Raw genomic sequence first — 12,343 nt, 5'->3', positions numbered from 1 at the left:
TGTATGATTGACCTCTCAGGTCAGATGTTTAGCGTATGATGACCTTTGATGAACATGTTTGACATGATCTCCCTGTTGAGCAAGGGATTGCGTGTGCTGACCTCACAGAATATGTTTGATGTTTGCTAACTTTGAGCTCAGAGATATTCAGAGTATTCCCCATTTAGGTCAGCCTGTTAGACTTGTGACCGCTTATTGCAAGCTTTTAGTGAGGTCATATTATTATTGGGTGGGGTAGGGTCAAATCTGGTAACTCAACTTTCATACAGTTCTAACGCAGCGATTTTTATTTTTGGGTCAATGTGTTTAGAATTACAACACAAGGAATCTCATTTTCTTATCTGATTAGATATTAAATTAGTCAATAAAGACTACTATATTCAGTAACCAATGTGAGATTTTCAAGTAGCTATCACTTTTACTATGGGGCTGAAATTGCTTTTCACACCTACGAGCAGATCTAGAGCTAATTAAAATCATAAGTTACTTATTGGACAATAAAGCTAATATTTTTTAGTCATGGCTTTTTAACTTTATTAAATTATTTTTAGTGCATTCAACAGGTAGTTATATTAAGTTGATTTTGTTTTTTAATCTGAGATGACAAATATTTTTTCAAGTATTTGATGTTTTGTGTCATTCTGTTTGTCTTCAATTTAATCTACAGTGAGTTTTGTTTTCTCTGAATATTTCTTGTGTTTTTTTGTTGTTGTTGTACTTGGTTTTGGGCTTCTAAATAAAGAGTTGCTTGATGGTGCTGAGGTCTTAAAATAAAGAGTTGCTTGGTGGTGCAAATTTACCGCACAATACACAATGTTGATTCTACTGTATGGCATAAAGAATTGATCATGGCTTCTTGTTATGTTACGTTGATTCTACTGTATGGCATAAAGAATTGATCATGGCTTCTTGTTATGTTATGTTGATTCTACTGTATGGCATAAAGAATTGATCATGGCTTCTTGTTATGTTGATTCTACTGTATGGCATAAAGAATTGATCATGGCTTCTTGTTATGTTACGTTGATTCTACTGTATGGCATAAAGAATTGATCATGGCTTCTTGTTATGTTACGTTGATTCTACTGTATGGCATAAAGAATTGATCATGGCTTCTTGTTATGTTATGTTGATTCTACTGTATGGCATAAAGAATTGATCATGGCTTCTTGTAATGTTGATTCTACTGTATGGCATAAAGAATTGATCATGGCTTCTTGTTATGTTATGTTGATTCTACTGTATGGCATAAAGAATTTATCATGGCTTCTTGTTATGTTGATTCTACTTTATGGCATAAAGAATTTATCATGGCTTCTTGTTATGTTGATTCTACTGTATGGCATAAAGAATTGATCATGGCTTCTTGTAATGTTACGTTGATTATACTGTATGGCATAAAGAATTGATCATGGCTTCTTGTAATGTTATGTTGATTCTACTGTATGGCATAAAGAATTGATCATGGCTTCTTGTTATGTTATGTTGATTCTACTGTATGGCATAAAGAATTGATCATGGCTTCTTGTTATGTTGATTCTACTGTATGGCATAAAGAATTGATCATGGCTTCTTGTTATGTTGATTCTACTGTATGGCATAAAGAATTTATCATGGCTTCTTGTTATGTTGATTCTACTGTATGGCATAAAGAATTGATCATGGCTTCTTGTTATGTTACGTTGATTCTACTGTATGGCATAAAGAATTGATCATGGCTTCTTGTTATGTTATGTTGATTCTACTGTATGGCATAAAGAATTGATCATGGCTTCTTGTAATGTTGATTCTACTGTATGTCATAAAGAATTGATCATGGCTTCTTGTTATGTTATGTTGATTCTACTGTATGGCATTAAGAATTTTTCATGGCTTCTTGTTATGTTGATTCTACTTTATGGCATAAAGAATTTATCATGGCTTCTTGTTATGTTGATTCTACTGTATGGCATAAAGAATTGATCATGGCTTCTTGTAATGTTACGTTGATTATACTGTATGGCATAAAGAATTGATCATGGCTTCTTGTAATGTTATGTTGATTCTACTGTATGGCATAAAGAATTGATCATGGCTTCTTGTTATGTTATGTTGATTCTACTGTATGGCATAAAGAATTGATCATGGCTTCTTGTTATGTTGATTCTACTGTATGGCATAAAGAATTGATCATGGCTTCTTGTTATGTTGATTCTACTGTATGGCATAAAGAATTTATCATGGCTTCTTGTTATGTTGATTCTACTGTATGGCATAAAGAATTGATCATGGCTTCTTGTTATGTTACGTTGATTCTATTGTATGGCATAAAGAATTGATCATGGCTTCTTGTAATGTTGATTCTACTGTATGGCATAAAGAATTGATCATGGCTTCTTGTTATGTTGATTCTACTTTATGGCATAAAGAATTTATCATGGCTTCTTGTTATGTTGATTCTACTGTATGGCATAAAGAATTGATCATGGCTTCTTGTAATGTTGATTCTACTGTATGGCATAAAGAATTTATCATGGCTTCTTGTTATGTTGATTCTACTTTATGGCATAAAGAATTTATCATGGCTTCTTGTTATGTTGATTCTACTGTATGGCATAAAGAATTGATCATGGCTTCTTGTAATGTTACGTTGATTATACTGTATGGCATAAAGAATTGATCATGGCTTCTTGTAATGTTACGTTGATTATACTGTATGGCATAAAGAATTTATCATGGCTTCTTGTAATGTTATGTTGATTCTACTGTATGGCATAAAGAATTGATCATGGCTTCTTGTTATGTTATGTTGATTCTACTGTATGGCATAAAGAATTGATCATGGCTTCTTGTTATGTTGATTCTACTGTATGGCATAAAGAATTGATCATGGCTTCTTGTTATGTTGATTCTACTGTATGGCATAAAGAATTGATCATGGCTTCTTGTTATGTTGATTCTACTGTATGGCATAAAGAATTGATCATGGCTTCTTGTTATGTTACGTTGATTCTACTGTATGGCATAAAGAATTGATCATGGCTTCTTGTTATGTTATGTTGATTCTACTGTATGTCATAAAGAATTGATCATGGCTTCTTGTTATGTTGATTCTACTGTATGGCATAAAGAATTTATCATGGCTTCTTGTAATGTTATGTTGATTCTACTGTATGGCATAAAGAATTGATCATGGCTTCTTGTTATGTTGATTCTACTGTATGGCATAAAGAATTTATCATGGCTTCTTGTTATGTTATGTTGATTCTACTGTATGGCATAAAGAATTTATTATGGCTTCTTGTTATGTTGATTCTACTGTATGGCATAAAGAATTTATCATGGCTTCTTGTAATGTTATGTTGATTCTACTGTATGGCATAAAGAATTTATTATGGCTTCTTGTTATGTTACATTGATTCTACTGTATGGCATAAAGAATTGGTCATGGCTTCTTGTAATGCAAGACAAAGTGGACTAAGGGCCATAACCCAGCATGTGATTTAGATTTTCTATTCTTCAGCCTCCCCAATTTCAGCCTTCTTGTCCTCTCCAGTGATAGATGAGAATGAGTTCCTCCAGTCCTACTCCAGTGACCCCAGGAACACAGAGCGTCTGATGGAGCGCCACGTGTACCAGGACTACCAGAGGCTGGGGCTGGGAAGTGTGGCCACATCTGGTCAGCGAGGTGGACGCTCCGAGCCTTTTAGAGTCTCCACAGTCAATGCTAATTATTTATTGACTAGAAGGTAATTGCTCTCTCTCATTGACTAGAAGGTGGACGCTCCGAGCCTTTTAGAGTCTCCACAGTCAATGCTAATTATTTATTGACTAGAAGGTAATTGTTTTCTTCCATTGACTAGAAGGTGGACGCTCCGAGCCTTTTAGAGTCTCCACAGTCAATGCTAATTATTTATTGACTAGAAGGTAATTGTTTTCTTCCATTGACTAGAAGGTGGACGCTCCGAGCCTTTTAGAGTCTCCACAGTCAATGCTAATTATTTATTGACTAGAAGGTAATTGTTTTCTTCCATTGACTAGAAGGTGGACGCTCCGAGCCTTTTAGAGTCTCCACAGTCAATGCTAATTATTTATTGACTAGAAGGTAATTGTTTTCTTCCATTGACTAGAAGGTGGACGCTCCGAGCCTTTTAGAGTCTCCACAGTCAATGCTAATTTTTTATTGACTAGAAGGTAATTGTTTTCTTCCATTGACTAGAAGGTGGACGCTCCGAGCCTTTTAGAGTCTCCACAGTCAATGCTAATTATTTATTGACTAGAAGGTAATTGTTTTCTTCCATTGACTAGAAGGTGGACGCTCTGAGCCTTTTAGAGTCTCCACAGTCAATGCTAATTATTTATTGACTAGAAGGTAATTGTTTTCTTCCATTGACTAGAAGGTAATTGTTTTTTTCCATTGACTAGAAGGTAATTGTTTTTTTCCATTGACTAGAAGGTAATTGTTCTCTGTCATTGACTAGAAGGTGGACACTCCGAGCCTTTTAGCCAATATAAGATTGTCAGCTTTCAATTGTTTTTTTCCTTTGTTCCAGCTATCCAGGTCTTCTAGTTATGATTGTCAACTTTCAATTGTTTTTTTCCTTTTTTCCAGCTATCCAGGTCTTCTAGTTATGATTGTCAGCTTTCAATTGTTTTTTTTCTCTGTTCCAGCTATCCAGGTCTTCTAGTTATGATTGTCAGCTTTCAATTGTTTTTTTCCTTTTTTCCAGCTATCCAGGTCTTCTAGTTATGATTGTCAGCTTTCAATTGTTTTTTTCCTTTTTTCCAGCTATCCAGGTCTTCTAGTTATGATTGTCAGCTTTCAATTGTTTTTTTTCTCTGTTCCAGCTATCCAGGTCTTCTAGTTATGATTGTCAGCTTTCAATTGTTTTTTTTCTCTGTTCCAGCTATCCAGGTCTTCTAGTTGTTCCCCAGTCTGTATCAGACGAAAGTATACGTAAATTCTCTAGGTGCAATAGACAATCAAGGTACAGTATGCATCACATGTGTACAATTGTCATTTGAAAAAGTTAGCTCTTTCAATTGAAACCTATGTACAGACCATTGTTGTAAACCTTGAAAGCTGACCATTGAACAAGTTGTTCCTCTCCACCCTCCCATGTAGGTTTCCTGTTATAACATGGCGACACCCCCGGACACGAGCCCTGCTACTGCGTGCCAGTGGGTTTCACTCCAGGGGGCTGATGGGAATGTTGCGGCACAGCAGCAACAACAGTGAGTAGCTGTTTGTCACCTGTCTTACACCAGTGAGTGACCACTGTCTTACACCAGTGAGTGACCACTGTCTTACACAGTGAGTGACCACTGTCTTACACCAGTGAGTGACCACTGTCTTACACCAGTGAGTGACCACTGTCTTACGCCAGTGAGTGACCACTGTCTTACACAGTGAGTGACCGCTGTCTTACACAGTGAGTGACCGCTGTCTTACACAGTGAGTGACCACTGTCTTACGCCAGTGAGTGACCACTGTCTTACACAGTGAGTGACCACTGTCTTACACAGTGAGTGACCGCTGTCTTACACAGTGAGTGACCACTGTCTTACACCAGTGAGTGACCACTGTCTTACGCCAGTGAGTGACCGCTGTCTTACGCCAGTGAGTGACCACTGTCTTACACAGTGAGTGACCACTGTCTTACACAGTGAGTGACCACTGTCTTACACCAGTGAGTGACCACTGTCTTACGCCAGTGAGTGACCACTGTCTTACACAGTGAGTGACCGCTGTCTTACCCCAGTGAGTGACCACTGTCTTACGTCAGTGAGTGACCGCTGTCTTACGCCAGTGAGTGACCACTGTCTTACACCAGTGAGTGACCGCTGTCTTACACAGTGAGTGACCACTGTCTTACGCCAGTGAGTGACCACTGTCTTACACAGTGAGTGACCACTGTCTTACACAGTGAGTGACCGCTGTCTTACGCCAGTGATTGACCACTGTCTTACGTCAGTGAGTGACCGCTGTCTTACGCCAGTGAGTGACCGCTGTCTTACACCAGTGAGTGTAGTGACACCCTGTGTGCTGACCTCTGACCTCTTGATGCAGGTACATCTACTGGAGGTGAGGCGTCCTCCAGCCTGGAACAAGAGAAATACTTCATGCTACTGGTGGCAGCCACACCCAGCAGCAACAAGAACAACCCCATCCTCACAGCCAGCAGCGACTCACTCACCTCGCTTGACTCCCTCATCATGGGGGTCGGGGCAGACCCACTCGTCATTCCATCAACACCTGAGGTACCACGGCATGGGGGACGGGGGGATGTGGTGGACAAGAGAGTCAGCGCCCCACCCACTGCCACCTCACTACAGGCCAAGAGACAGAATGCATGTAAGTTATTTACTGACCACAGCCTTATGTATAGTGACCACTGTCTGATGGTGACCACTCTCAGATGGTGACTGCTGGTACCACAATGGTGTAGTGCTTGTTACTTTCTCATATACGAAGTATAGAGGAAGAGGAAGTAGTGTAAACATTTGAAATCAAGAATTTCACAAATCTCTAACTTGAGTGCCATTACAGCTAGATGGTTAAAATTTCATATATAAGTATATTATCAAATTTGTAGTTCTATATCAGCTTATCAGTGATTTCTGGTAACCGAAGTGGAACTTATTCTACTTTTGGTTTTTCAAAAGCATATAACTTGATTACTGTTTCATATAGATGAAATTTCACATATAAGTAAAAGATCTCTCTTCCTTCTGTCAAATTTTGAGTAATTCCGTGTACTTTATGGCATTTCCAATTTCTCATAAAAGCATATGAATTTATAAATACTAATATTAGGCACTATTATACACACATTGTTTAGCGTTCACTTGATGCGCAATTCTTTTTTTCTACCAAATTCTATTCTATTTTTAAAAATTTAAGTAATTAAAAATCATGTCTCTATCCCGAGTCTTATACAAGTATATTTGAGAAAGTTGAGGGGAGATCACTCCCGCTTTATATAAAACAGTTGTTACAGTTTGTTTCTGACATTAAAGTATGTCTTAAAACCTGTCTTTATACTGTGTTTAGACCTACTATAGAAAATCCATGTTCTATATATAGACTATCTCTCTTTCCACCTTGCAGTATCTTGGGGTAAGCCAAAAGTTTCCAGTTGTAATTTGACAAGTTCCCTACTTGGGTTGGTCACAGTCTTTACTGCTTCAGTTTGTTTGATTTGCTCACCATCCAAGTCACAACTCTTTATTTTTTAATAACAAGTTGATTCAGTTTTTACTAGCCAGCTGTTTCATTCTTTATTTTTTTTAATAACAAGTTGGTTCAGTTTTTACTAACAGACTTTGATTTGTTTTACTGGTAGATTTCTTTTGTTCCTTACTATATTCAGGTATCATTGGGTCACTCAATCATATAGTCTTAGGTCAGTCTTGTCTGTTGTGTGTTTCTGTATATAGGTCAGTCTTGTCTGTCATGTGTTTCTAAATAAAGGTCAGTCTTGTCTGTTGTGTGTTTCTGTATAAAGGTCAGTCTTGTCTGTTATGTATTTCTCTATAAAGGTCAGTCATTATTTTGCCTTTGTTTTTTTTTTTGTTTTTTTTTTTTATGTTTGTGTCATCCATTAGTTAAGTGAAAGTTAATGTACAGCACAGTTTGGTAATTGAATCACAGTTAAGCCAATGTGAATGTTGGTAATTGAATCACAGTTCAGCCAATGTGAATGTTGGTAACTGAATCACAGTTCAGCCAATGTGAATGTTGGTAATTGAATCACAGTTCAGCCAATGTGAATGTTGGTAACTGAATCACAGTTCAGCCAATGTGAATGTTGGTAACTGAATCACAGTATTGCCAATGTGAATGTTGGTAACTGAATCACAGTACAGCCAATGTGAATGTTGGTAACTGAATCACAGTTCAGCCAATGTGAATGTTGGTAACTGAATCACAGTACAGCCAATGTTAATGTTTCTTAAGTCTTTGTTTTGTCCTCTGGTGCTATCTCTTTGTTACCTCAAATTTTGGTGTTCACCTATGATACCAACGTTGATGTCATCACCTGTTATATTACCAATGTTGATGTTCACTCATCACCTGTTATATTACCAATGTTGATGTCCACTCATGACCTGTTATATTACCAATGTTAATGTCCACTTGACCTGTTATATTACCAATGTTGATGTCCACTTGACCTGTTATATTACCAATGTTGATGTTCACTCATCACCTGTTATATTACCAATGTTGATGTTCACTCATCACCTGTTATATTACCAATGTTAATGTCCACTTGACCTGTTATATAACCAATGTTGATGTCCACTTGACCTGTTATATTACCAATGTTGATGTCCACTTGACCTGTTATATTACCAATGTTGATGTCCACTTGACCTGTTATATTACCAATGTTGATGTCCACTTGACCTGTTATATTACCAATGTTGATGTCCACTTGACCTGTTATATTACCAATGTTGATGTCCACTCATGACCTGTTATATTACCAATGTTGATGTCCACTTGACCTGTTATATTACCAATGTTGATGTCCACTTGACCTGTTATATTACCAATGTTGATGTCCACTTGACCTGTTATATTACCAATGTTGATGTCCACTCATGACCTGTTATATTACCAATGTTGATGTTCACTCATCACCTGTTATATTACCAATGTTGATGTCCACTCATGACCTGTTATATTACCAATGTTGATGTTCACTCATCACCTGTTATATTACCAATGTTGATGTCCACTCATGACCTGTTATATTACCAATGTTAATGTCCACTTGACCTGTTATATTACCAATGTTGATGTCCACTTGACCTGTTATATTACCAATGTTGATGTTCACTCATCACCTGTTATATTACCAATGTTGATGTTCACTCATGACCTGTTATATTACCAATGTTAATGTCCACTTGACCTGTTATATTACCAATGTTGATGTCCACTTGACCTGTTATATTACCAATGTTGATGTCCACTTGACCTGTTATATTACCAATGTTGATGTCCACTTGACCTGTTATATAACCAATGTTGATGTCCACTTGACCTGTTATATTACCAATGTTGATGTCCACTTGACCTGTTATATTACCAATGTTGATGTCCACTTGACCTGTTATATTACCAATGTTGATGTCCACTTGACCTGTTATATTACCAATGTTGATGTCCACTTGACCTGTTATATTACCAATGTTGATGTCCACTCATGACCTGTTATATTACCAATGTTGATGTCCACTTGACCTGTTATATTACCAATGTTGATGTCCACTTGACCTGTTATATTACCAATGTTGATGTCCACTTGACCTGTTATATTACCAATGTTGATGTCCACTTGACCTGTTATATTACCAATGTTGATGTCCACTCATGACCTGTTATATTACCAATGTTGATGTCCACTTGACCTGTTATATTACCAATGTTGATGTCCACCTTTTCAGTTTTGACCCTGCCTAGACGTGGCCACAGATCATGGCAATGTAAAATATTTTTTGTTTCTTTGCTAGCACTACTTGTGCCCAGCCTCCAACACCTTTTGATTCCAACTTTTCTAAACACAAGGGCGGTTTGGTGCTGGCACAAGTCATGTATGCTGCATGTTGGTGTCTACAGCTTGGGTGTGTCTGTCTACAGCTTGGGTGTGTCTGTCTGTCTACAGCCTGTGTGTGTCTGTCTACAGCCTGTGTGTCTGTCTACAGCCTGTGTGTGTCTGTCTACAGCTTGTGTGTGTCTGTCTACAGCTTGGGTGTGTGTGTCTACAGCCTGGGTGTGTCTACAGACTGGGTGTGTCTGTCTACAGACTGGGTGTGTCTGTCTACAGCCTGGGTGTGTCTGTCTACAGCTTGTGTGTGTCTGTCTACAGCCTGGGTGTGTGTGTCTACTGTGTGAGTATGTCTGTCTACAGCTTGGGTGTGTCTGTCTACAGCCTGGGTGTGTCTGTCTACAGCCTGGGTGTGTCTGTCTACAGCTTGTGTGTGTCTGTCTACAGCCTGGGTGTGTCTGTCTACAGCTTGGGTGTGTCTGTCTACAGCCTGTGTGTGTCTGTCTACAGCCTGTGTGTCTGTCTACAGCTTGGGTGTGTCTGTCTACAGCCTGTGTGTGTCTGTCTACAGCCTGTGTGTCTGTCTACAGCTTGGGTGTGTCTGTCTACAGCCTGGGTGTGTCTGTCTACAGCCTGGGTGTGTCTGTCTACAGCCTGTGTGTCTGTCTACAGCCTGTGTGTGTCTGTCTACAGCTTGTGTGTGTCTGTCTACAGCTTGTGTGTGTTTGTCTACAGACTGGGTGTGTCTGTCTACAGCCTGTGTGTCTGTCTACAGCCTGTGTGTGTCTGTCTACAGCTTGGGTGTGTCTGTCTACAGTTTGGGTGTGTCTGTCTACAGGTTGTGTGTGTGTGTCTGTCTACAGCCTGTGTGTGTCTGTCTACAGCCTGTGTGTCTGTCTACAGCTTGGGTGTGTCTGTCTACAGCCTGGGTGTGTCTGTCTACAGCCTGGGTGTGTCTGTCTACAGCTTGGGTGTGTCTGTCTACAGCTTGGGTGTGTCTGTCTACAGCTTGGGTGTGTCTGTCTACAGGTTGTGTGTGTCTGTCTACAGCTTGGATGTGTCTGTCTACAGCGTGGGTATGTCTGTCTACAGCCTGTGTGTCTGTCTACAGCTTGGATGTGTCTGTCTACAGCTTGGGTGTGTCTGTCTGTCTACAGCCTGGGTGTGTGTGTCTACAGCTTGGGTGTGTCTGTCTGTCTACAGCCTGTGTGTGTCTGTCTACAGCCTGTGTGTCTGTCTACAGCCTGTGTGTGTCTGTCTACAGCTTGTGTGTGTCTGTCTACAGCTTGTGTGTGTTTGTCTACAGCTTGGGTGTGTCTGTCTACAGCCTGTGTGTGTCTGTCTACAGCCTGTGTGTCTGTCTACAGCTTGGGTGTGTCTGTCTACAGCCTGGGTGTGTCTGTCTACAGCCTGGGTGTGTCTGTCTACAGCCTGTGTGTCTGTCTACAGCCTGTGTGTGTCTGTCTACAGCTTGTGTGTGTCTGTCTACAGCTTGTGTGTGTTTGTCTACAGACTGGGTGTGTCTGTCTACAGCCTGTGTGTCTGTCTACAGCCTGTGTGTGTCTGTCTACAGCTTGGGTGTGTCTGTCTACAGTTTGGGTGTGTCTGTCTACAGGTTGTGTGTGTGTGTGTCTGTCTACAGCCTGTGTGTGTCTGTCTACAGCCTGTGTGTCTGTCTACAGCTTGGGTGTGTCTGTCTACAGCCTGGGTGTGTCTGTCTACAGCCTGGGTGTGTCTGTCTACAGCTTGGGTGTGTCTGTCTACAGCTTGGGTGTGTCTGTCTACAGCTTGGGTGTGTCTGTCTACAGGTTGTGTGTGTCTGTCTGTCTACAGCCTGGGTGTGTGTGTCTACAGCTTGGGTGTGTCTGTCTGTCTACAGCCTATGTGTCTGTCTACAGCTTGGATGTGTCTGTCTACAGCTTGGGTGTGTCTGTCTGTCTACAGCCTGGGTGTGTGTGTCTACAGCTTGGGTGTGTCTGTCTGTCTACAGCCTGTGTGTGTCTGTCTACAGCCTGTGTGTGTCTGTCTACAGCTTGTGTGTGTCTGTCTACAGCTTGTGTGTGTTTGTCTACAGACTGGGTGTGTCTGTCTACAGCTTGGGTGTGTCTGTCTACAGCGTGGGTGTGTCTGTCTACAGCCTGGGTGTGTCTGTCTACAGCTTGGGTGTGTCTGTCTACAGGTTGTGTGTGTGTGTCTGTCTACAGCCTGTGTGTGTCTGTCTACAGTTTGGGTGTGTCTGTCTACAGGTTGTGTGTGTGTGTCTGTCTACAGCCTGTGTGTGTCTGTCTACAGTTTGGGTGTGTCTGTCTACAGGTTGTGTGTGTGTCTGTCTACAGCCTGTGTGTGTCTGTCTACAGCTTGGGTGTGTGTGTCTGTCTACAGCTTGGGTGTGTTTGTCTACAGCTTGGGTGTGTCTGTCTACAGCTTGGGTGTGTCTGTCTACAGGTTGTGTGTGTGTGTCTGTCTACAGCCTGTATGTGTCTGTCTACAGCCTGTGTGTGTTTGTCTACAGCTTGGGTGTATGTGTCTGTCTACAGCCTGTGTGTGTCTGTCTACAGCTTGGGTGTGTGTGTCTGTCTACAGTTTGGGTGTGTCTGTCTACAGATTGTGTGTGTGTGTCTGTCTACAGCCTGTGTGTGTCTGTCTACAGCTTGGGTGTATGTGTCTACAGCTTGGGTGTGTTTGTCTACAGCTTGGGTGTGTCTGTCTGTCTACAGCCTGTGTGTGTCTGTCTACAGCCTGTGTGTCTGTCTACAGTTTGGGTGTGTCTGTCTACAGCTTGGGTGTGTCTGTCTACAGCCTGT

At 40.5% G+C, this 12,343-nt stretch overlaps 1 protein-coding gene across 4 annotated transcripts in view; it reads left to right on the top strand.

Moving 5' to 3' along the window:
• The window catches only part of LOC131937350 (myotubularin-related protein 13), a 70,692-nt gene that overhangs the window by 27,602 nt on the left and 30,747 nt on the right, over positions 1–12,343 (top strand). For 3 of the 4 annotated variants that reach the window (XR_009386215.1, XM_059294695.1, XM_059294694.1), the window contains 5 exons: positions 3,536–3,728; positions 4,887–4,967; positions 5,105–5,214; positions 6,050–6,334; positions 9,439–9,477. Coding sequence is in view for 3 of the 4 variants with exons in the window: in XM_059294695.1 (XP_059150678.1) it covers positions 3,536–3,728; positions 4,887–4,967; positions 5,105–5,214; positions 6,050–6,334; positions 9,439–9,477 (708 nt within the window). In the remaining variant the exon portion in view is untranslated. The remainder of the gene's footprint in view (positions 1–3,535; positions 3,729–4,886; positions 4,968–5,104; positions 5,215–6,049; positions 6,335–9,438; positions 9,478–12,343) is intronic. The other variant, XM_059294696.1, reaches the window with a different exon arrangement.

Source organism: Physella acuta, unplaced genomic scaffold, assembly GCF_028476545.2.
Source record: "Physella acuta isolate Inbredline_101_S28 unplaced genomic scaffold, ASM2847654v3 ptg000208l, whole genome shotgun sequence".
Taxonomy (NCBI): domain Eukaryota; kingdom Metazoa; phylum Mollusca; class Gastropoda; family Physidae; genus Physella; species Physella acuta.
This window is presented reverse-complemented; position numbering and strand designations above follow the sequence as displayed.